A 26,258-nucleotide genomic window follows, 5' to 3' on the forward strand; every position below is an offset into this window, starting at 1 on the left:
TTTAGTATCAGATAATTGAGATGGGCGGTTATGTGGCCTATGGGAAGAGGGAAGGGTTATAGCTGTGATGAGGATGTTTAGATTTCAAGGAAGAAAAGAGTAACTGCAACTTTCCTGGGTTGGGGAGGGGTTATGGTACACCTTCGAAGAGAGCTCTTTTTTTTGTGACATTTTGCAGCACCCATAATTATTCTAAGTAAGAGTTCCAATTCCTAAGAGAATAAAGGCCATACATACCACACAAAGAATGTAAACAGTTTTATTTAGAAACAGGTACCTGTTTGCATTATAGAATATAAAACTTGGTTTACACTCTATAAAAAATAATTGATATCCAAATTCAAGAGAGCCAGCGTTGACAGGACACACAATGTTGGTGTGCAGCTATTGTCCACCAGCCCCAAACTTGATTTAAACAAACAAAAAAAAGTAATGATAATAACTCCATGGGGATCGTTAAGAGATTAGAGTACAATGCTTGCGGCTGAGCACCCAGCTTCCAGGAGCTGCTGTCTTAGCAGATGAAGGTTTGTATTCTAAGTGCATGACCTCGACATAAGGCCTGGGCTCTCTGCCCCAATGAGCTGCAAGGCTCTCCTGCCACAGTCGTGATGTGCTCTAAGCCAAGGTTAATGACGTTATTAGTTATCTCTGGTCTTAATGATAAAAGTGGGGAATCTGGAGGGCAGAGAATTTCCATTCCCCCTAAATTGGGGTTAAACTTAAAAGAGTGTATCCACTCTCAAGAGCTCAACGCAAAGGCTGGGGTGAAGTCACATGATACCTGGCCAAGTAACCCACCTCAACACAATCATGGAAGACCAAAGGATACACCTAGGTTCAGATTATAGTAATCACCCAGCACCACCTGAATATTACCCAGAAAGATACATGTAGTAATAAAGGTTAAATATACATATATTTATCTTAGTAACCTGAGGGCTAAAAACTTGGAATACTAAATAAATTCTCTCAAAAGAGGTCCAGCTGTATAAGAAAGGGACCGAAAAAGACAGAGTTTGTGTTATGTAAAACATGGGTAAAGTGAGCAGGGAACAGAGGACGGTTTCTTCAGCTCTTTCTGCAATGTCCTTCTCTGACCAAGACTGGCAATCTGTTGATCCAAGACAAACTCTTATTTTGGCAGAGGGGAAGAGGGAGCGATGGGGGACTGGGAGTGACAGGTCAAAAGCACAAAAGGTGAGCAATGGTCCTCCAACTAAAGAGCACTCTCTGTGGCCCTCTCACCTTTGAGCCTGAGCTCAAGCTCTCCAGCTGACAGAGAAACAGGCCTGGCAGTTCAGTGGTTAGCATTCTGAGGTATGAGGATCCCTGGTGAATTCAGCAGCATGTGGTTTTTGGAAACTAGCCCACAAAACAAGAACACTGCAACCAAGCTCCCAACTAATACTGCGTTTAACCACTGTCTGAAAGAGAAAGAGAAGAAAAGAAATCCCCACTACATTGGGAGGTTCTAAGCTTTCACATGAGGTGGTCCAAATGATCTTCTCTTTATTTTATCTTAGGGTTTCTTAAGAGAATCCTCATTCACTGATATTTCTCTTGTTAAAGGCACTTTCAGTGACATGATTAGAAAGGAGTACGTTTTAACTGTTGTAAAAACAAAATTCCTTGGATAACCTGGGGAATGGGAGCTGCGTGGGGCCCTTACAGTGATTCAATAGGCAAGACAGTCTTGAGCACCTGAACAGATGCACGTCCAGAAAAAGTGTGCCCTGAAAACACTTGTATTTTTCCTTTAGTTTTCCAGCTGTTTCTATATATAGCTCTGTAAAAAGATCACACTACTTGATTTTCAAGACGCTGGCCTTTTAACTCTTCCTACCACAGCTGTGCTTGACAAAATTAGCAAACGGTCCTACAGGGAAGGGGAAAAAAAAGGATGAATGAAATGAAGTCGAGCCAAACTTTCTTACAGCACAGGGATCTGTCCTTGTCAGGATCAGTTGCTGGACCTGTAGCAACTGAATGGAATATATGGCTCCTACCACTGATGAGAAATACTTTTCAACAGGCAAGATCAAGTGTTATCTCTCTAAATATAAATTGTGGGGTATATTTTTTCCTTTTTCTCTCTCCTGAACATTTCTTATTGATCTCAGGCTTTCAAAAAATTGGTTAAGTCATAATTATAAAAATTACAAGGTAAGGGTTCAGAAAAGGTGAAGGGCTAATTTTTGCCTATGAGTTTAGGATCTTGAGCCTTCGTATCATACTACCAACTAGAGAACAAATACAAAAATAAACACACCATGTTATACATAATACAAAGTGTAAATCTACAAACACAAGTGTACTAATTAGAGTTGTTCCTCAGAAGCACAGTTTTCCTCTAGTTCCTCAGAGAGGAGAAGGAATGGGGACGGGATGGATTTCGTTACGCCTTTTCATGTCTTAAAAAGTTCGTAATAACAGTCTCAGTAGCGCCAACAATTTCATGTGAAACCAGAAGCTGTAAAAATAAATTACTTTTGAAGAAACGTGGGTTCCTCCGCAGCTCAGAACTCATCATGTCGTACTAAGGCCTCACCAAAATCTGTGGCCTGGCTGCCCACAAATAAATCATACTTGTCAACTATCTCCTCCTTGGTAAGTTTGCTATCCTGAAATTAGAGAGAACAGTGAATTGAGGCAAAATATATTTCCTATTCCAAATTTAGAAACACTGCTATAGAACAATAGAGACTAGTCAAGGTTTAATATCCTAATTCCCAGTTAATTAGGTGAATTCAACCCTCACCCCAATAACTCAATGCTAGAGATACAGATTTGTTTCTTGAGGAGGAAACACCCCCCTTTCGAGCAAAATGTGGGACATCTCCTAGACATGGATGGGTAGAGCGATAGTCAAGAACTGGGTAAAATACCTCAGTGAGTCAGGTCATTGCCTAACGGGAACAACAAAATCTGCTAATATCAAGCGTAGTCCTCATTTCCACTATGCCCTACCTACCACTCAGATTCCAGACACAACCCCAAATGAAGGCTCAGACACTCTCATTCCAAAACTTTTCTCGGCCAGATTCCCAATGGATGACATGAGATTCCCCTTCTCAGATCCCTCAGGACATAGCACCTGGCTACTGCAATGACTGAGCCACTCAAAACAGACTGACCCTTTAAAAAGTCTCAGTGATAAGAAACTGCTTTTGAAACTGAAGACTGGCCTAGATAAAAGAAATCGATAACAAAAGAAAAGATAAAAATCACCCAATTTAGACAGATTTTCACCCTATTCTGAGCAAAGCATTCAAATCTCTGAAAAAGGTTGACAGGGCTTAGGGTTAACGCTACTCTTTCAATGAACTAAAAGCCTCAGATAATTGATCAAGGACAATTTTAGTAGGTGCCAGAGAAAAGTTTATTTATAACCTATTGTACAGGGCTTAATTTTAAAAGCATATTTGATTTAAGAAAGAAATAACCAGCTTTGAGTAGGCAAAATGGGCCTGTACCAGGCAAAGGACAAAGGAAATAACAAAGAAAAAAAAAAAAAAAGCAAAGAAAGTTCCCTGGGGATCCAAACAGATGATGCATGCTGGGCATGGGCTACGCAGATAAAAACGGGGTTCTTTTCTGAAGCCTAAATTCCTCCGATGCTATGGACACTGGGCAAAGGAATTTCTAAAATGAGATCAGATAGCTAGCGCTGCCTTGTAAGTTTTCAATTACCAACTTTAGGTCCATATCAGACTTAGACTAATTAAGACCGTAAAAGCTTTACATACCTTGACAGGAATTTTATAGGAAATCCCCTAGAAAGGGACTTCCATCACAGCTAGGTTTGGGCCTCGGCAGACTTACCTTGTTCTGGTCCGACTCATAAATTAGGTGCCTGGCTTCTGCCTCTGCATGATCATAGTCTGAGGGGAGGATCCAATCTTTGGTCTCTTCCTTGTCCATCTTCCCATCACGGTTCTTATCTCGAAATTCAACAAACTGTTCTCTCTCTGTCTTGACCCATTCTGGCTCATCAGCATTTCCATCATGGCTGTACATGTCACCTGTATGCACAGACATACATAGAAGAGATGGGTTTTGCCTCTTCCCAAAGACTGCCTCATGTTAATCTGGCCTAATCCTCCTTCCGCATCCATCTGTTTGGAACCCAATAGCAGTCGCAAGGGTATTTTAGGTCAGGGAGACCTTAGAAAGCAAGGTATTTTCCTGAAACTTGATCATTGATCTTGCAACAAGAATACTTCCAGCTGATTTGAGTGATATGAGGGCAAACAGGTGCTTATCTCTTAAAAAATGCAGAAATAAAGGGATACGACTAGCACCAAGTATGAGAAAGGCTTTTATAAGATAGTTATTCCCTACATTCCATTGGCTTCAAAAAGGTGGTGTTCTAAATTCTCAAGGAAACTTCGGAAGTGTATGTTATAAGCCAAAACTGTCTACCAACCACTTACGTAAGTATATTTTAAAATCTAACTCTAAAAATCATGGGCATTTTCTTACATAGTCTTAATCCCATTATCATTTTACAAAATCGATTTTTTTTTTTTTGGTATTATCTATTATCCAGTCCAAATCTGAATTTCCTAATTATTTTCTAAAGTTGGTTAGTTTAAAGTAGATGAATGCTGGTGAGTAATAAGTTGCTACAGTATTTAAATTTTATGAGATTTATTTATAAGAGTTAAGGTACTTTAAAATGTCAACATTTACACAGAAATTATTTTATACAACTGTTTAAACTTCTAAATAGTTCAAATTCTAACTTTAAAATGTATAAGGGAATACTGTGGTCAAAATTCTTTTAGGAATTATGTGAGTAAAAAAGCCTAGATTCCTGAGTAATACTACATCTAAGTAAGTGTAGGTACATTTCGTGTGAAGTATGCAAACACTTCTAATATAAATCTAAACAGTCTGTAGGAATTCTAAGCAAAGGTAGATATTCAGTTGTGATAAAGGTAATTTATATGTCTGGAACCACAAAATGAAGGTCACCTCAGTGGCCCACCCAGGCCACCAATCTAAACCTAAATCAGCCTACACTTATAAGAAAGGTCTCACTGCCAAGTAATCTTAGACCAATCACAATCCTCCAGCTTACTTGACTCTAAAAAAACAGGACCTGCTAACCTTGGAAGGAAACCCCCTGCCTCTTAGCCAAACCTGCCCTTTCCATATTGCCTCTTCTAATGCTCTATAAAATTCACTCTTGCCCAAAATCTCTAAAGAGTACTTACTCCATTGCTTGAGACACTGCACTCCCCCAATACATGGATTATTACCTCTGTAACTTCAAGCCTGTTACTAAATGATATTCTTTTTGTCATTTGACAGTTGGGACTGTCATTTTCCTAAATTTGACAGTTAAAAGTAGAACTATTCCTTTTGTCTTAAACATAAAGGAGGAGTTCTTTAGAGTAGAATTTGCCATTCCTCCCCCCCCCCCCCAGGTCACAGCACATTTGAAAAATATAATATTCCTATGAATTACTGGGTCAGTGCCCTGCCCTGGCTGTTCTGAGGGTCAAGGAGACAGTATACAGACTGGGAAGTTGTGAATTAGAGAGTGAGTGAATACATGTGTGCTTAAAAGACATGCTTTTTTAACAGAAGCTAGAGTATACAACCCAATGTAAGTGCATTTTAAAGCTGGTGAGTAGAGAAGATAGTTAAGAACAATACTATTTAATTTTCTGTTTTAAAAGGATTCACTCTATATAGTGCTGTTAAGGAATTAATTTAAGAGTTTTCAGAGATACACATGTATCTTGAGATATATAACCAAATGTTTACAGATGAAATAAGGTGATTAATGGAATTTATTTCAAAATAATAAAGGTGGTAAGGAAGTGGATGTATTCAAAAGGACTGGCTATGTGTTGATGATGGCTGTTGGAATTTGGCACAGGGACATGAGGATTCATTATATAATTCTACCTAATTCTGTGTACATTTGCAATGCCCCATAATAAATTTTAAAAATAAAAAAAATTCAACAGTATAAGTCTGGGGACTCCTTCTTAATGCTAAATGTAAGAGGCAAAGACCATTTGTTTCTTTTGGAACTTACTCCTCAATAGGACATAAATTAGCACATCCCTAGAAACTGAAAGATACTGGGAGACTTTTAGCTTTAAAAAGCACAGGATCTGGGTATAAAAGTATTTGCATTAGTTGATTTATGAAAGTAAACACTACATACACAGGTGACAGTTTTAAGATATAATTCTTCTGCTCTTGAATCTATACGATGGGGAGGGAGACAGAAATATCTCCTTATTTGGCCTCAATGCTTGATAATGATGATATTTTGAGTTATAAAACATAATTCCTCTCCTCGGGAGTTCAAATGAATCCCCCCGTTTTAGCAACGGTGATAAAATGGCAAAAGGTAAGAATGAAAGATAAAATATTTAAAAGTAGAAAAGTCAACTTTGAAATGGGCTCAGTAAATACACCCAGGCATTTCCTTTCACTGTGCTGATGAACTACACATACACATTGGGGGAAAAAATCCTATGTTTCATTGCTTACCCCTCTTTCTATAAAAACTCAAAGCACATCACTGAGTCAGAAAAAAAAAAATGTTCAGTTTTCAAGGAGTAATTCAACTGAAATAACTCTAGAAAATAAAAAGCGGGTATAATTAGACAACACCTGAGTAAAGGAGTGACTTGTTCAATGCAGCCTCAGTGACAGATGATGGAGGTAGGGTTTAAGTCTCCCTTTCATGCTTAAAATAAACATTTCAGGTAAAAATCAGAGGACTGAAAATAAACAGGCTTATGAAAAACAAGATCAGTGGTTTACAAGAATGAAGTTACTATGAATAAATATAAGAACATGAAATACAAAATTATCTAGTATCTTTCAAAAGGGAATGACATTTGTAACAAAGACATTCATAACCTCTTTAACTTATTTTCTTTTCCATTACAGTAACTGTGAAACAATTTGCTCAACTACTTGGTAAGAGAGGTGTCTCCTTTTTTAAGGCAATGGAGAAAGCATGAAATTTCTGGGGAGAAATTAGCCTTGGAGGTGTAGCATTTCCTGGCCACCCTCCCCCACCCCCACCCCCGCAATTTTTTTAAACAGGCAACCACAAGGAAAAGTAGCAGAAAGAAGAGACTTCAAAAAAAAAAATAAAAAAAAAAAAAAAAATAAAAAATAAAAAAAAAAAAAAAACAAAAAAAAAACCCTAGTCAGAGAACCTAGACAGAAAACACGAACACAATGAAAACAATGGATATTAAGAGGAAATTGGCAATCCTGGTTGCTTATTCACACCCACCTGTCTCTTATTCTATTCCCTAGCTTCTCCTGGGTTTCCTAATGCCAGTCTAGACTCCCTGCAATTCTTCACTTTCAATTCCATAGGGAATCCAGGATGCACTGTATCAGTGCTGTCCCGAATAGTAGCCACTGGCCACGTGTGGCTATTGAAGACCTGAAATATGGCTGGTCCAAATACAGACGTGCTATAAGTACAAAATATACCTTTAAAGACTTAATCTGAGGAACAAGAACATTTAATAATGTGTGATGATAATGTTGAAATCATAGTATAGCATAAAGTTAAAAAAAATACTTTATTGAAATTACTGTCATCTTTTTTTTGACATGGCTATGCAAGAGTTAAAATTACATATGTGGCTCACATCTACATTTCGACTGGACGGTGCTGCTACAGGCACTTTATCACAACCCACTATTCCTCACACTGATCTGGCTTAATGATGTGCTAACAGTTGACCCATGGGGTAAATTGTTTCTATGGGTAAACACATATTCCAAAGCTTCTCGGCCTCTTCTAAGAAAAAGGCGGGAAGTGAACTCACCAATATACTCTTCTAGATCAATGAAACCATCACCATTCTTATCTATATCCTCCATTGTTTCCTAGACAGAAGAATGAAAGTTAGTACCTGGATGAATTAGTTTTGACAATTATTTATCATTCATTAAAACACACACACACACACATTTGTGTAGGTATGGCTAAACCATAAGAAATAGCCGTTTTTCTAGCTGAAAAATGGTAAATTATCATCAATGTTTATGCCTCAATCAAAAATATCTATGAGTCTTCTTAGAGGAACATTGGCACTGCTTAATAATGAACTACCCACCAAGCCCACAATTATCTGGTAGTTCTAGACATGCTTAAGTCATACTAACAGGAGATGTGACCAGCAACCAGTAAGTATGTCTATAGCTATAAGTCCATGTTTTATTAGTAACTGCCTTCTATGAGAATTCTTTAGTATCACTGTTATTATTCGGTATCTGATTATTGGCCAGATACTGTAAAAACAGGATTTTCAGATATTTTTAAACACAGGATTTTCTCTCAGGCTTACAAAATAAAGCCACCAATGAGATGGCAAAATACATATATGATGGCAAGTATTATCATACTAAACAGAAAGCCTAACATACCTAAGATAAATGAGTTGATCAAAGTCACAAAAAAAGAGTGACAGATTGGACTCAACCTGGCCAGCACCTGTACAACAAGTCAACCTCCACATATAGAGGAACTCTTCATGAATAAAGACAGCGTAAGCAACAAAAGGAGAAACTAAATTTCTGTTGAATCCTTTCTCTTGCTAACCTGTACTACTATATCTTTCATGTAGTCATATTCTTCAGGGTGCAGGAAAGCTGTGAATTCTTCCTTTGTGGCAATGAGGTCTCCATCCTTGTCTGCCATTTTAAACCTCCTCTCATCTCTAACCATCATCTGTTTATAGTTAAATCCATCATCTGGGTCTGGGTCATCTAGAAAACAAAATTTTACATTGAACTTTAAAGGCTTGAAGAAAACGTGAAAATGTGTTGGTTAGGTAATCAATTTGCAAGACAGATAAACAAGCGATGAAGAAATAACTTGATTACACAGGTAAAATCACAGCAGTACAGAAATCCCATTTTGGTAATCAAAGATCTCAAAGTCAGGTCAAAGTTGAATAAATGTTTGCCATTCAACATGGAACTCTGGCTCCTGGATAATGCAATCCATTATGTAATGCTTCACTGTTATTGGTGTTAAAGCTGTTTGAAGGCCCGAGTTTTCTAGTTGTATCTGAGGGGCAGTGGTGGTTCTAAAGCCATACTGTCTGAGTTTGAATCCAAACTACCACTTTCTAGCTGTGTAACTTTGGGCAAGTACTTCATCTGTAAAATGGAGATGATCGTGGTGCCTGCCTCACAGGACTGTTATGAGGTTTACATGAGCAGTACATCTAAGTTAAGTACTTAGAAGAATGCCTGGCATGTTGTTGGCTTTCAATGATAGCAATCACTATTTTTATTAAACATTAGGCTCCCATTAAGCCAGACATCAAAGGCCTTCTATCCCATTACAGGCTGCTTGAATTCAAGCAATAGAACATCACTGCTTTGAAAGACACCACACTAAAGGTAAGGAATGATTGTTCCTGCAACATATTGACCCAATAAATAAATAAATAAATAAATAAAGATATGGTACTCATTTTATAAAAAGGCCCACAGGGCCTCTTTAATAACATCACACTGCTGACTTTTGACAAGTAGTTCAATCTTTCCATACTTAAAACAGTTGAAAAAAAAAAAAAAAAGACTTGCTATTTTGAGAGTTGAGCCACTTGAAGCTTCATTCTTTGTTGAGTGTCAAAATTCTGTAAAGACAGCTTATTGAATCATGAAGCTTTGGGAACTCTATATTTGTATACTCAAAGCCATAGTTGAAGATGGAGAATTTAAGGAATATATTACTTTCTCAGATACTAAGTTATCTCTTTTTTTTTTTTAAATGCCAACAGCACCTGGTATTCCTAGGTGGTCTCCCATCCAAGTACTACTAACCAAGCCCAACCCTGCTTGGCTTCTGAGATTAGACGAGATCGGGCATGTTCAGGGTGGCATGGCCACAGACAAATTATCTCTTCTAAAAAAATAATGTTTCAGTACCAAGTATGTAACAGATACAAGAATGATAACAGAAGACAACTTATACGGTAAGACTAGATTCTGAGCTAAGAGCTCTTCTTTCTTCCTTAGGGTAAAACGTAATAACTGAAATCAAGGAGCCTGATAACATGCACAGCAAGGAAGACATAAACTTTATTTTCAGTGGCTAAATTCATGTGCCTATCATCACTGCTTGGAGTGCTTGCTGTATCTATCTTAAGTACCAGTTTACTGCGCTAGCCAGCCTACACGCAGCTCTGGGTAGGCTCTTGCTCTAGTTTTGATGTAGGCATGATGGGTCTTTGTTTTTCATCTTTTACTTGTGGCAGACAATGTTACCAGTCCTTTTGTGGAAAAACAGATGACAGATTTTAATTAAAAGCTAAGATGACTTATATCTCAACTCTAAATTGAATCAAGAACACAGTCACAAAAAAACCCACAGCACTTTTGTAAGACAACTGTTTATCCTCTGGGCACTGTCCACCCTCATGCCTCCGGGGAAAGATGCCTTATAAAGACATTACTTCTCTGGCCAGTGCTTCATCTTATGTGGAGTCTCAGTCTGTAGAAATACCCATTACATTGAATCATTTGCCTAGTCAGGCAAAGAGCTCTCAACAAATTTTTATGCACATAATCATACAAAGAGTTGAAGATTAATTCTGAGTAGCAAATGAGTGTCTAGTTCTGAGCTGAGATTTCTTAACACATCATTCTGTTTAGATTACCAATAGTTTACCCTTTACTTTTTATTTATAATTAATTCCAAATAAGTCAGGCGGGTGTTGGTTCTAGCCAGAGAGAAGGAAGCATAAATGCCTCTCCATCTGCAATGAATTTTTAATACACATGCTCTTAATTGGGTGAAGGATATGTTTGGTTCTTGGCTAGGTGTCAAGCTTGGAGAGAGACTGCCACTCTAGCCTGATGAATGAGAACAAGCCCAACACAGAAATAAGTCTCTTCACTAGAAATGCATTCGGTCCTATAATTAACACAGACAGCTGGCTACCTAGTGGGGGACAGACATTATGTACTCACTGCCTGTTAGTCAGTGGTGGAAAATGCCTGCTTTAGCTCAGAAATTTGCCTAATCTCTGGGATAAAATACAAGAAGTAACATTCTTGTCTCAAATTTGTGACCATGTACAAGGGAGGAATCTCACTAACAAAAACGACTCAGTAAGATCGCCTCCTAGAATTCGGCAGCAGGCAAGTGTAATACAAGAAAATTACTAACAGGTGGCCCAAGCACACAAGCTACCAAATCAACAGAAAGCAGTCAGTCATATTTATTTGGCTTGAAGCATTTGCAAGCAGGCTGGTAAACTCATGTGCCAGAGAAAACAAATGGGAAATTTCATTTCCAAACTTCAGTAAGCAGACATACTGAAATAGTTAAATTTTGTCAAGGAAAGTTATCTTTGACCTTTACTGTATTAAGGAAAGACTAATCTGCCTCCTATTCTCACCAGTTATAATCTAATTTGATATGAATTTAAGGTCCAACATTTTAATGTGACCATGTCAAAAGTAATCTCAAAGCCTCTTGCGTTGCATTGTTGGAACAATGCAGCCTTTTAAAATAAGATCTACTCCAAAATGGTCTGAGGGGATGACAGAAAGAAAAATGATCAAATATACCTGAAATGCTAAAGATATAGAAGATGCCAGACTTCTGAAAACCAAAACTAATTACCCCCCATATACATATTTAAATTAATAAAATAAAGGGAAATCAGCTCAGCATTGAACCACTTCAGCAGTTTCTTCCTTTCCTTCACTGCGTGACCCATTTGTTTCTCTGACTCAAGACCATGGTCTCTGCCAGGCTGACATCTTGCCCCTTACCCAGGTAAGTGCCATAAGTCACGTTCCTGTACTCATCCCAGGAGATTAAGCCGTCTTGATTCATATCAAACTCCTGCCATTGGTTTTCAACATTGCCATATATGTATTTCTTCTGGGCGTGCTTAATCCAGGATTTCAGCTCCCCCTCCGTCACAAACCCATCTTTATCCGCGTCTATTTTATCTACAATCACTCTACAAGACAAAACAGTTACGTTTCAAGGTGCCGGCTCCACAAGGCTTTTTCCCCCAGATAGTAGGGACCTACCTAAAACGTAGCCGTAGCCATAGGTGGCATTTTTATACTCCTCCCAGGAAACGAGGCCGTCCTCATTGAGGTCATGCCCCTTCCACTGTCGCTCTACATCCTCGTAAATCCAGCGCTTTTGTGCAAATTTAATCCAGTCTTTGAGCTCATCCACAGTGACAAACCCGTCCTTGTCGCCATCTATTTTACTTACAATCTTTCTGTAGAAAATGCAGAGAAATCCAGCAAGAAGTTAAATGGACAAAAGGCTCTGGACTTATTTAGCCAGGTGTGTGCTGTGATCATAGGTATTGCCCAGGGTTAAAGCACAGAAATAAAAATTGTCTCCAAAACAAAACTGCCAGACAGGCAAATTAAAATCGTTCCCTTAAGTGGCCTGTTACTAGTCTGCAATGAGCCATCTGGATAAAGGCAAGCACAGTCCATGGCTGGTGCACCTGGGTTCAAAAGCAAACCCAGTCAGCCTATTCCTTTAGAGGTAGGTTTTGGCCAACGGTCAACATTCAGGAGAGAATAGCCATTCCTATCTGGCTCTCTACCTTTGTAACAAACATGTAAATCTTTTCATTGTCCTTTATTACTTTTGGGAGAATCTCAATTTCTTGGTAAATAATCGCAACCACTGGCATTGTTTTCTAAAAATTCAAAAACTTAAACCAAGCTTAAAAAATTCTGCTGCTTTTTAAAAAAGATAACACTTTTGCTTAAAATATAAAGATATCAAAAATAGTTCCGAGATCATTTATATCTTGTAAAGATTAAAAAAAAAAAAAAAAAACAGGTATGCAAAGACAGAAGCATGTTTATTCTAAAAAATGGCTAGCAGCTTATTATATACTATGTCAAACTGGACTTTTACATATAACCACAAGCAGAGCTCTGAGGAAATGATGTGAGAAGAATGCATATCCCTGATTATAAGAGTGTTAATAAGCCGAGAGGGTTACAGGTACAGAAGATAAAGCAAAACTACAAAGCTGAAGAATCGATGAAGCTCACCCTTCATGAACTTCTTCCTTCTAGATCTGTTATCTTAAGGATTTCAAAATACGTGCATATGAAAACTGTTTAAAGATGCAATCACCTACTCATCATAGAGGCAAATATATGTTAAGTCACACAAGTTAAGTGGCCCAGTTTGGAATAGGAAGGAACTTTAAATCAAAACTTCTAACAGAACTGAAATCGGGGGATACTCCTATGCTCTTTTAACTGCAGGACTGAAAAAGATTACTTGGTAGCAAATAATATCTTTTCCCAATTTGTGTTCATTTCATGAATACACTGGAAAGTGATTAGGATCACAGAGTATGAGCAACACCATGGAGAGATTCACCTTGATATTGGTGTTAGGCATAACTTAAAGCCTGTGATTAGCAGCGTTCTCCTTCAGAAAATGTGTAATGCTGTAGCTTCTGATCTGAAATGCTAATAAACGTACAGCAGTATGTCATCTCTTAAATACCCTCCTCTCTCTAGATGAACATAAGGCAAAAACTTTTTTGTAACTTTAACCCTGTAGAATTTTAATAGTATTAAAACAGATTAAGTTCTATCTGTATTAAAAACTTCAAAATTATCTATAATGGGATCCAGTTTATGTCCAAATGTCAGTATTGGCTACCAACAGTGCCACAGTACCATTAAGAAAAAAAGGCAAGGTATCAGAACCCCTCCCCATTCCCAAAAAAATCTTTTTAGCAATTATAAATAGCTTAAAGAGAAGGATTACTTGGATTAAAAAAAAAAAAAAGGGCACATGACTATTCAAGCTGGGTTTTCTCAGGGACGTTGGCTGAACGTCATTCTATTTATTCCAACAGAAATATCCCAAACTGTTTAATCCAGAGGCTGGCAACCTTTTCCTGAAAAGGGACAGATAGTAAGTACTTCTAACTTTATAGGGCGCACATGTATTAAAAAATTATTGAATAATTTTTTAAAATAACTATTTAAAAATATAAAAGCCATTCTTATTTTGCTGGCCACCTAGCCTACAGGCAGCTATGAAAGTACACTGGAAGTGGACACATCCTATCTATTTTAGGCATGAAGCTCTAAACTCTGATCTTTAAAAGCCAGTGTAAATTTATGAACTCAATAGTGTTAATATGTCTATGACATTAGAGAACCCCATAAATGTAGTTATGATGCCACTAAATAAGCATCTATTCCAGGACAAGACAGTGCACTCAGTGGGCCTTATGTTTTCTCCTAAGAAGTAACACATATGTTTCACGAAGCAAACCTTTCAGTTTTTTAAGAACCTGGGTCAATAAGTGGGCTCCAGTGGGGTCTGTAACAGTCCTGAAATTTTCAAAATGCAAAATTTTATATATATTCATGTGTGCACTTTTCTGAGGAAGAGTCCTTAGCTTTCATTAGATTTCCAAAGGGGCTGGGGCTGTGAAGCCCCCCCCCCACTTCCATCCCCCCCACCCGAAAATGATGAACTGCTCTAGTTAATTTCTATAGCAAATATATCAAGGGTAAGAACGTTTTTATATTAAAGACCACTACCCTCAAAACAAATCCTTATCTGAAGGACACATAAATGAAAATTAAATAGACTTCTTTGTGTGTAGGGGAGGTTGGGAATACACACATAAGAAAAAAATACGTAAAATGTGGTAAAATGGTAAAAATTAGTTGCCTTCTAGAATAGATGGAAAAGGGGGAATCTGTTGTTCTCAACCTCTGGTGTACAGTCCTACTAAAACAACGTTTAGAAATGCCACTGTAAAGTTAAAAAAAAGTTCCCCTGGAATTTTTGCTTCCAACAGTATGTCAGCTTATAAACTGGGGATATCTGTCATTACCTATAAATTTGGGAGGAGAAAATGGTACTTGGTTCACTCACACATTCCATGAAAAACATGATTTTAACTATCTTATTCCAATCAAATATGGAGTCTGCTCATGTAATTTTCTGATATTTACTGATGACAAAAAGAAACGATTCTCTCCACGGAAAACTGACAGCAGAGCTATTCCACTACCTGCACAAAGCCAGAACATTCTGACTGACACCAAACCCAAGGGCCCTTCATTATTTAAGAGGTTATTGCAAAGAGATATGTGTAGACTAAAATGTGGGTTGGACATGGACGTTATTCATAGGCAAGATATGAAGACAGAGAACATCCTCATGCAGCTCTATTTTGAGCATGGAATGTTAGAAGTTATAAGATTAAAATGAAAAGCCAGCATGGTCTAAGTTAGAAAAGCAACCTAACAAAAGACTGATTCTTTAATATATTTGTTTTCTCCATCTACTTTCAAATATTTTAGGACAGTTTCTCATTCTACACAGCAAAATCTTTTGTCAGTGTTTAAGAATAAAACATTGTACTCTTCAGTTAACAGATAACCAAATGAAAGAAAACGCTCTAATGTCTTCTAATCATAGCACTATCCAAAACAGCAAAATATTTTTGGAAATTCCTATGTGGTACAACTTTCCAGATAAATCTCTTTAATATAGTCCAGAATGTTTCACCGACAGTGGTCACTGAGAAAACATTCACTAAATTAATCTTAAAAAGCAAGGCTTTGAAGAACCAAAAGATCCTCACTGAGAAATAATCAACTGGGACTCTACCAAAATGCTTTAGGTAAAAGACACCTGCTGAGAGCGCAGCAGAACCTGATGATGGCCCAACTCGTACTCTGACATTAAGACCACCACTGTTATAATCTTCTAAAAGACAAGGTTGGTTTGTTTTAATTAAGCAAATACCTGAGAATGAAAACGAAGAGGGTGAAGGACATTCTCAGAAATCATAACTTTACAGAAATTTGTCTAGGGATCTAAGTTGTAGTTTATTACCCAAAGACTTGGCTTCGGCAACAATAAATAGGTGACAAATAGTTTTTTAAAATCAAAAGGAGCAGAGATAAGAAGCCCCTCTTTCCCCGACCATGGAATGTTCCTTTGGGATCAAGATGATGCAGTTCAAGCTGGGTCCTTTAATATTTGGTACTTCTAGGCAAAAATGACTTTGCTTTGTAGAATGAAATAAAAGCCGTTGTTCAATAGAGAAATGCATGAAAGCAAGCACTTAATTTTAGTGGTAGCAATTCTGTGATTATTTTCAGAAGATGTAGTTCAACAGCTTTACTGGGTGACTGAGCCAGTAGAGAAAAAAAGAATAAGCTGATTTATAAAGAATGTCATTACCCTAACTAGTCCCCTGAGAGTGGACACCTTACCCAAGCCTTTCCTTGCTTTCTTCTGGTGTCAGCTGATCAAAGGTCTTTGCTTCTTCAGCACCCAAAAAGGCATCATGGTCATAATCGAAACTCTCAGCATCATTGTGAGTCTTGTCGCTGAGCTGCGGCTCATGGTGCACACGGTCCTTTTTTTCTGTGGGCTTGCTCAAGGCAAAAGCAGTGCACAGGGACAGGCACATAAGAAACTGTCGCAGGTCCATGATAATCAGATCCTAAAGTAAAAAAAATGTAATTAATTCAGGAGGCGGTATGCTCAATAATTAAATGAGAAAGTAAAAGCTCATATCCAGTTAAATTTGATATTATCTATTATAAATTAATCCGCAAAATAAGTACAGTAGAATATCAGACTTTCTAGTTTTATGGTAAGAAATTTTCATCAATTTCCTTCATTTGACTGTAGGCTGACAAGGAATTATAAACATCCACCTTATAAGTAGTCTTCTTTTAAAAATTACCAAAGTAGAACTTTAATCCTTTTGCCCAAATTGATAAGACTTAAAAGAGACAGGACCAAGATTCAAATCCAGACCTACTGACTCCAAATACTCTTTACTACATCAGGGGACTGGTCTTCAAACCTGGCTGGTTATTACAATGACCTCGGAAGCTTTGAAAAAGTTTTCCCTATTGAATTAGAATCCCTGAAGTTGAATCCAGGCATTTTTGGTTTTAAATGCTTCCCAGGTGATTCTGATGATCATCAGATTAGGAGCAAATAAAATATTTATGTGGCGTCCTTGGCCTGTAGCACCCAGCCATCTCCCACATCCAGGCTCAACCTTAAATCACCTTCAAAGATCAAACCATTCACATGGTACAGTGATGAATAACAACTGCTTTATCATTCCATATACTGTGTTTCCCAAGCTTTCCCAGGTGTAAGGACCACCTGGAATACTGTTCAAAGTACAGATTCCCAGGCCCTACACTGTACCTTCAGAATCACTGCAGTCACAGGTGATCCTAATGAACAGCACAACGCTGGAACACTTCTACAGAAAAATGTGACCAAAAAACTGCAGAGAAAAAAAAATTGCAGAGAAGCTTTGGAATAGAGCCTGTTAGGCGCACTCTACAGATACCCCATGGTACTGTCCACAGAGGTTAAGTAAGGTCTTTAGACAAAAAAACTGTAAAATTAAAAACCCAGGGGAAAGATTTCCCCAGGCTTTCATATTTTAACTAATCCTTCAGTAGAACATGAATTCGGAATGCTCCCCCCACCCCTCCTGCCGGAGATGAGAGTAAGTTTTTGCCAAGTATCTCTTGCTCATTTCCCTTTATGACCAATGGCTCCCTTTCTGGATAGGTGGTTATTAGGCATGAGGCTTGTTGTGGGTGAACTGCATCCCCCAAAAAGATATGCTGAAGTCCTAACCCCTGGTACCTGTGAATATGACTTATTTGGAAATAGGATCTTCGCAGAAGCAATCAAGTTAAAATGAGATCATACTGGATTAAGGTGGGCTTTAATCCAATGACTGATGTCCTTATAAATGGGTGGAAATTTGGACAAAGACACACAGATAAGAGAATGCCAGACTGGAGTGATGCATCTGCAAATCAAGGAACCAGAAACTAGGAAGAGGGAAGAAAGGATCCTTCCCTAGAGCCTTTAGAGAGTATGGCTCTGCTAACACCTTGATCTAACTTCTAGCCTTTAGAACTTGAGAAAATAAATTTCTGATCTTTTAAGCCACCCAGTTTGTGGTCATTTGTCACAGCAGCTCTAGGAAACTAACACAAGGTTACAGGGGAACACTGAATCATATGAAAGTTAAAAGTATTTCTTGTCCTAATCTGCAGATTAAACCAGCCACAGACTTCACCTTCTCCAGGATGTCACTAGTGGAACAATCTAGTTCAAGGGCTCACATCTTATATATACATGTTTTTTAATATAAAAACTTTTTCAGCATAGCTTCTATCTCAGTGGTTCTCAATCCGGACTGCTCCCTAGAATCACCTGGACGGTTTTTAGAAAATATGACCACTACATCCCACCTCTATTAATATTTTTAAAAGACAGGCAGGTTAAGAACCACTATTCTAATCAAACTTTCAAACAGCCATAGTAATATCTTAAGAAATTTGACCTGAAATCATACTTAATATGATTATATATCTGATTCTGCCTCATAATCTTGGAACTAGAATGAAGAGAGTGAATTGTGCCAGGGGATAAGGAAATTAAATATGCTAATAGGCTAGACATACTTCAATGTATCCACCTTTCATATAACCTCCAAGTAGTAGCTAAAGAAAGTTACACTGTATTGCCTTGGATTTACAAAGACCTTTGGATTCAATGAGCTAATCAATGCTAAACACAGCTAATGATGAGTATGTTATACAGAGATGCCTTAAAAATGGAAAGAAAGCAATTGGGACAGTGTCAATAAAACAGTAACGAAGTGAAGGAGCTAACAGGAGGCAGTCCCTTTCCAAGGGCCTGTTATCAAAAAAAAAAAAACCTCTCTCTGGATGGTTGTTAAGACTGATGAAAACCCATGAGAGGAAGCAATGTGAAAGCAGACTTGAAAATCCTTGAGAAAGGAGAAGATGACACTCTTCCACCAATGCTGGAAATCAGGTAAGCTTCTAAAAGTTTATCAACATTCTATTCCATGCTATCTGATCAAAACACCCAAATTTGTATACAAAGATACCTGTATACAGATGTTCAATGATGACAGCTTATAATAAAACATGGAAAACAAAACAGATTAAGAAGTATAAATTGGTAGTTACAAAATAGTCATGGGAAAGTAAAGTACAGGGAATATAGTCAATATTATTGTAATAACTTGGTCTGGTGCCAAATGGGTACTAGACTTATCAGGGGTATTACTTATTAACTTATGTGTATCTAACCACTAATAATATAATATTGAATGTCAACTGTAATCAGAAAAAAAAACTTTTAAAATTTTATTTTAAAAAGGAAAACTAAACCAGAGAACAAATATGTATTAAGTCTATATTATGGGACACTACACAGAGGTTAAAAAGAATGAAGTGGCTCTATCTGCCCCGAAACTGAGAACTCACCAAGATGTGTTAAGTGAACAAAAAAAGCAAGTTGTAAACAGTGTCAAGATCTCATTTATGTAAAAAACAAAACCAAGCAGGTGGTTTATAGTTGTATAAAACATATGTACAAAAATGGTGCGGGAGGATAAACATCTATCTGTAAACACTCAAGGGAAAAGAGATGGGGTGGGGTGCTGAGGCTGGTGTGGAGCCAGCTTTAATGTACTCTGTTGTTATCTATATTTTGTAAATGAACACACACTCACGTGTGTATGCTACTTTTTAAACATTAATAACACTCCAGCCTATCCCTCAATAATTCAACTGATCAACCAAATCAGTGGAACGATAAAGAGAAAATTAGAGATTTAGTTGCTCTCTTAAACATCAAAGTAAATATGTCTTTATTTTAGGGCAAATGAAACTTCCATCTCAAACTACTAATAATTCTTTAGACAAGTAAAACTCTTTAGAGGCAAGGAAGAAATTATATGTTGTTGACATTTGTGATACGTCCAAACAATATCCATGTTACAGGCTCACAGAATCAAGTAAAATCAAGATTCAATGCAACAGAAGAGTTTCCTTATTATACCTATTAATAAGGGGACTTCGCAGTTAGGAATTTTTTTTTTTTTTTTTTAACGCCTATAGCACCTGGTCTCCCATCCAAGTACTAATCAGGCCTGACCCTCCTTAGCTTCCGAGAACAAGACAAGATCAGGCACATTCAAGGTGGCATGGCTGTAGACTTAGGGAAATTTTAGAAATGATTCATTACATCCCTAGAATATTGTAACAATTCTTGCATTAATACCCTAACTCTTGTAAAGCCCAAATGGTACACTATGACTAAATGCTTAAGTCTACTAATACCATCAGGGCCTGGAAAAAGTACTCTATAAGGTTTTGATACATGTGATTACAAAAATGTAACAAATTTATTTACTGTTATTTATAGATTAAACTACATTTAAATTTGAGGCTTAACATCTTGATACAAGAAAAAGAAAAGAAATCCGGAGTAAAAGCCCAGTGATCTGGCTTTATCATTTATCCAGCTCTCTTTCCTTCCCTCTGTCAATTAAACTTTCAATCCCAACCCTTTATAGGTTCCTCCATTTTGTTAACCAATATTTTTCAGGTCTCCAAGATCCAAAATCAGTCTCTTCCAGACCCCGCATGCTCCTCCCTTTCCTTTACCCACTTTCTCTAGTTGTCTATGTTGCGATCTCTGCTTCCTCACCACCTACTGTCACACTGAAATCTGTCTACCACTGATGAAACTGCCTACAAAGGTCAAGGATTATCTGAGTGACAAAGCCAGTGAGCAGTGAAAAAGTAACTTAAATATATATGCTCTTTGCACCCACACAGATAAATAGACCAATCTGCCTATTAGAAACTTTAACAAAAGGCCTCTTGTTTTATGATTACAGACACTAAAAAAAGACTACTAGATTTATCTAAATCCACATACATATGAATTTTAAAGTAGAAACAAAAATGTTTAAGTAGAAACAAAGGATATCCCCAAAACAAAATATTTTATGTAGGAAGATATGAGAAACACAAAACTAGTTTTCACACAAGGCATTTGAAGAACTACATTAGTGTAGTTATTTCTAAAGCATCTTTCTCTTTCCAACCACTGAAACCAAATGATAAAGTTAAATGACCCCTCTCTTTCTCCTTCCCTCATCACAACTATACATCCAAGGATAACATGACATATATAAATGAAGGACTTGGTTATATGAGTTTTTACCATGTGACCTAGAAGGTAAATCAATAGTTGTGAAAAATGCATCTCCCCATTTCTCAAATGATCTGTAAGTTGCTCTAAAATTCTGCCCCTCTCTCACCGAGGGTAACATCTAATATTTTTTCTCTAAAAAAAAAAAAAAAAAAAATCTAGTCTATGGCCATGCCACCCAGAACAAGCCTGATCCCATCTGATCTCGGAAGCTAAGCAAAGTAGGGCCTGGTTAGTACTTAGATGGGAGACCATCTAGGAAGACTAGGTACTGTAGGTGCAAAAATAAAAAAAATAGGGGATTGTAAGATGACAAGTTCCTTGTAATCTGTCAGGTCAGCCAAGGGTTGCCTCTTCAAAAAAAAAAAAAAAAAAAAAAAAAAATCTAGACTTGCACTGTCCAGGACAGTAGCAACTAGCTACATGTGGCTACTAAGTATTTGAAATGTGGCTAGTGTGAATTAAGGTGTGGTAATAAGTGCTGTACTTTATCATCAAACAAGGTGGTACTTTGTGTTAAATAAGTTAAAATTAATTTCACCTGTTTTAAATTTTCACATGAAAATTTTAAATTACACTCATAGCTTGTATTATATTTCTACTGGATAGTGCCATGATAGACAAACAAAAGGGCTAGAAGAGAAATCAAGTAACTATCACTCTTTTGCAATATGCCATCAATAATTGTCCTCTGCAAAGTTATTTTCATGAATTGTTCCCGTAAATTTATAAGAAGAAAAGATTAATGGCATAAGTTTGAATTTCTTTTAATAACAATAAGCCTTAAGAATCAGTTTATATTTTCCATTCGAAAATTTCCTTGAAAGCTCTAAATTCTTGCCACTTCTCCTTCAGTCATTTTTAAAAAAATCAATTGGTCACAGAACATTTAAAAGTAAATGGTTTCCAGGAAATTATATGCCTGGCTTAAATTCAACTTCTCAAAAACATTAGCACTGAGTGATCCCACAGTTATTCTGGTTGACCAAAGACCCATTGCTCAATGTTAACAAGTGGGAGAAATGGGTGTGGTGATAAAATTCCAGTTCTCTGAGTTGGATAGTCAGGAAAAAAGGCATTCTCTACAATGCACCAAAGGCATTATACAACAATTGTATACTGGGGGGGGGGGGGAACAGTCTGATAGCAATCTAACTATATACTAAGGCCTAGGTTATGAAATCTAGAAATTAAAGCTATCTGGTTATCTGACATTCTTCACTTACAAACTTTGGCACAAGTACACCAATGGATTATCACATTAAAGTAATGTCATCCTTCATAATTTGATATAAGAGATAATGACACACCATGTATTCAATATCTCTCTAATAATGGAACAAATTTACATTAGTTAATGAATACAGTCTAATTATTTGTGTGACTGAGGGCATATATTCGTAAGACAGTTGAGTATATAAAAGTACAATTGGCTATAGTAGAAAAGCTTTGAGAATAACCAAGTATTATTCAGGCTTCATTAGTTCTATAACCAAAGCAACCCAGTACAAATGTAAAATTTTTCTGTCTACAGAGTAAAAAATTTTCTTTAAGAAAAAGTTCTAAAAATTCTGGGAAGAAAAAAGGTTTCCTTCTGGCTGATGAAACTCTAATACATAATTAATTGCCATAGGAATGCTATTCAAAATGTAGGGACAAGAGCCTTGGCTTCTAGTTGTAGTTTTGTCCTGCATGGGTAGCATGCATAGAGTACGTGAGAATTTGGTAGTTATTTTAGCTCAACCTCTCTTCAATGCCAAATGTCTATAAATAATTTTTAAATCCTAGATGAAAAGACCTATCTCATCACTCCAGCTGGAAATGGTCTGTACGCATTCCTCTAAACTTTGAAAACTTGTTTGTACCACTCCACAATAATAACCAAAGGCTACCTTAACTCCCCTATAAATGCTACACTTTTGGAAGGCAGGATCTCGGCTAATATTAAATCAATATCCCTCTACAGCCCCTAATACAGTCTTGCACTTTTTATATAACAATACATTTCACCAGACTAGTAGGACAGTACTTGGCAGCAATGTAAGTTCCTGCCTGTATGCTCCCCAACCCCCAATTCCCCTTACCGGATGTGGCCAGCAGCCAGCAACAAATTGTTATTTCAGCGGTCTTAGTTAATACATAAATTGCAACATCAACAACATCCATATTTAAGAGTTCATAGAGGATGGAGGACCTCATGGCCTAGCTGGCATCTCCAACAGCTATCTCTTGGCTACACCTCTGTCCTTCCAACTCCCCTGGCATATCCATGTTACAGAAAATCTGTGTTAATATCAATGTACTGATGATCCATACTGGTGCAATGTATAGAAAATACCATCCATAAGTATCTTTTGAGACATCATTGGATGAATGGCAAACAGTGATTACACTAAAAGTGATGAGCTGATTGCAAAGTTGTATCTGAGCACCATCCACTCAAATATAACTCAATTCATCTTTGTTGGCTCATAGTTCTCCCAGTTGTGATAGTTCAAAGGATCCTACTGAAGACTCCTGAATCACAGTAAAACACAAATTAGGCCGAAGCAAACTCAATCTCTCCACACACAAATACAATTTACAGGTTATCTCTGGACCCTCATTTGCACTATACAATACTAAATTCTTCAGTGATGGCCATTGTTTGGTACTTGGTTAACTGAATCTCGGAATAAGGTAGAGGTCAAACATGCTTTTATTATGTTTCAAGTTTCATTCTACCGCAAAGACGAATTTATCAGCCATGACACAGTTCTCTATCTCCCAGCTAAAAAACGAATAATTTGATTCATTAACGTTGGCTTTATGGTCTACGCCGGGAAGTGAATGAAATTCAATTCTTAAAGACACTATTCTGGAGTTTACACACTTAGGAATTGAGATCGAAGGCCCTCAGGTTTTATAAGACCCAAGAAGCTTTTGCCTTGATGCAAAAGCAGCTTTCCTACCCCCCCCCTTCTTTCTACACCCTGAAAGTCAGCGAACGCGACTTTCTTGGCAGATACACCGTACTCTCGGGATGTGGCCTTGGGGCGGGGCTGGCGGACACAGGCAAGCCCGTGACGGCGAGGTGGCTGGGAGCAGTTACAAATAACACTAACCGGCTGCCCTCCGACCTTCAAGAGCTAAACAAGAGTAACCGCATAATCCGAAGGACTCAGTGAGTGGCAGGGACGAAGAACGAGGACATGGCAAGCCAGGCACAAAAGCCGGGAGCTAGAATTCGCCAGGACCCAAGCCCCTTCCTAGAGCGTGCTGGAGGCGAGACGCGGCCTCCAACCCAGGCTGCACGCGCCGAGAGCCACGGGATCGGGGGCTGGTTCAGGCCCAGGTCCTCGAGCTAGCAGAAACACAGGCCCGAACCGACGGAGACCCATGCTACCTTGGGAGCGAGGCTTGAGGACAAAAAGAAAGGGAAAAAAGGAGGAGGCTGCAGAGAAAGGGTCGAGCACCTTCATACTTACCTTTCCTCCTAGCGCCCACAGCCCAGGATGCCCCAGCCGTAGCTCAGCCACCGGCTCTGCTCACGCGCTCAAGCACCGCCCAACCGGAAAGGGCTCCGTGCCCCGCCCCCATCCGTCTTGCCGCTCCTGACCAATCAACAGCAAACCCGCCGCGGACGCAAAACTGTTCTGGGCAGCCATTGGTCCCACAGTCGCGTAGCCATGATTGGCTGGAAAGCGCCACGTCCTCGCCAGCGCGCCTAGTTGCGTGGACCGAATTCCTGCCCAACTGTAGTCCTGGGTCCTGTTGGGATGGCTCCTCCAGGCTCCTACTCCCTGCGGCTTGTGGGCGTGGCTTCCCGGCTGCCGTGTCCTAGTTCACAGCGCCTGTGACTGGGTCTTCACAGGACTTCTCGGTTTACCTTTCTAGTTAATGTCCACTAGCGTCTAGGGCTGAATTAATGCATCTGTGTTGTGGAGGGAAAATGGGCCACATACTAAATATGACAAAGTCTGTATGGTGGACCTTCTGAACTCAGACCAAAGGTGACCACATAGGATGGTCTGAACATAAAAATTCCTAGTTATAAGCAAGTCATGGCAAGTAGTCACGTCCTAGGCCTATAGCTTCCTTGACAAAGGTCAAATCTTTACCTTAAGTGAGCCTGTCTATTGTCTTACATCCAAGATAACATGCCCTAGAAATGTCAGCTACTCTCCCAGACCCCTCAAAACACAAGAGGGCACCAGAGCATGAGACTACTGAACTCCTCCTTGCTCTCTTGTTCCCCTCATACCATCTCTATGTGCTGCAAATGGTAATTAACTATCCATAACTATCCTGTAGTCTCCAATATAAAAGAAGTATATGTCGTTCGATTTTGCCTTTTTATCCAATCCCAGAGGTTCCCATCCCCACTTTATTTTCTCCCACTCCCTTAATCTACCACCAATGGATTTCATGTAACCCTCCTTACAACTACTCCTTTAATTCTAACATATAAAATAAGCTGCAAAACTGCCATTTTCCAGAGCATTTTCTCAAACCATTGAGCTTTTGCTTCCCAGCAATTGTCATCAGTTTGGCTCGAATAAACTCATAACAATTTTCTACAGGTTTGGATGTTTCTTACATCTACTGTGTTGATCACTAACCATACTGAACGACCTCAACTTCTTTAACTTCAGTGCTACCACCATGTTAAGGTGACAGTCTCCAGCAGGCTCTTTACCCTTGGCTGCTGTGTATCTTTCTGCTTTATATCCCATGCTCTTTTTCACATATCTTGCTCTCTGGACACTGTCATCTCCGTGTTCCCTTACAGTCCACCCTTTCATCTCTCTACAGTCTTTCATTAAGTGATTTCCTACACCTGGAATAAGTGCATTTTCCAGAGTCTCTGCCTTGTGAATGCCAATAAAAGTTCCAGTTCATAGACATCCCGGTTCAGATGTTAGCTCTAGAAGCTTTTCCTGACCCCATTAGGCATAATATTCCTCCCTTATTTGCCTTTGTAGCAGTTTGTATCTTCAGTACAATTTGTTTGCCAAATTTTGGTACAAAATGCTGCTTATTCATATATCCTCCTCCAGTCTAGTCTCTGGGGTAGAGACTTGCCTTATTCATTTTTGTATCTACAGCTCTGAGCTTACCACCCAGTTCAAAATAAATGCTTAAATAATGTTAATAGAACAGACACATGTCCCTGATTTAAGAGGAACAC

The 26,258-nt window shown here is 38.3% G+C and overlaps 1 protein-coding gene and 2 pseudogenes across 2 annotated transcripts; 1 reads left to right on the top strand and 2 right to left on the bottom strand.

Moving 5' to 3' along the window:
• Nucleotides 1–243: 243 nt before the first annotated feature.
• On the bottom strand, nt 244–24,673 carry CALU (calumenin). 2 transcript variants are annotated; one of them, XM_016148656.2, is made up of 7 exons: nt 24,556–24,673; nt 16,276–16,508; nt 11,797–11,990; nt 8,603–8,769; nt 7,827–7,887; nt 3,826–4,025; nt 244–2,624 (listed from the first exon to the last, which is right to left on the bottom strand). In XM_016148656.2, exons 2-7 carry the CDS (start codon nt 16,494–16,496, stop codon nt 2,520–2,522), a joined length of 948 nt encoding a protein of 315 aa, XP_016004142.1. In that variant the 5' UTR covers nt 16,497–16,508; nt 24,556–24,673; the 3' UTR covers nt 244–2,519. The 2 variants fall into 2 exon arrangements, with proteins under 2 accessions (XP_016004142.1, XP_016004141.1); XM_016148655.2 differs by lacking the exon at nt 11,797–11,990 and adding an exon at nt 12,064–12,263.
• LOC118611097 lies at nt 9,786–9,907 on the bottom strand (annotated as a pseudogene).
• LOC118611028 lies at nt 21,250–21,368 on the top strand (annotated as a pseudogene).
• Nucleotides 24,674–26,258: the final 1,585 nt, after the last annotated feature.

The sequence above is a fragment of the Rousettus aegyptiacus genome, unplaced genomic scaffold, assembly GCF_014176215.1.
Source record: "Rousettus aegyptiacus isolate mRouAeg1 unplaced genomic scaffold, mRouAeg1.p scaffold_m13_p_13, whole genome shotgun sequence".
NCBI classification, from domain to species: domain Eukaryota; kingdom Metazoa; phylum Chordata; class Mammalia; order Chiroptera; family Pteropodidae; genus Rousettus; species Rousettus aegyptiacus.

Excerpts from the sequence above, each read along its gene's own strand:
- CALU (XM_016148655.2), bottom strand. The coding sequence starts at position 16,496 with ATGGACCTGCGACAGTTTCTTATGTGCCTGTCCCTGTGCACTGCTTTT. Across the intron at positions 12,264-16,275 it reads GAAAGCAAGGAAAGGCTTGG|AAAGATTGTAAGTAAAATAG; the intron begins GTAAGGTGTCCA and ends CATTTTCTACAG. Across the intron at positions 8,770-12,063 it reads TGGCTACGGCTACGTTTTAG|ATGACCCAGACCCAGATGAT; the intron begins GTAGGTCCCTAC and ends TTTGTTTTCTAG.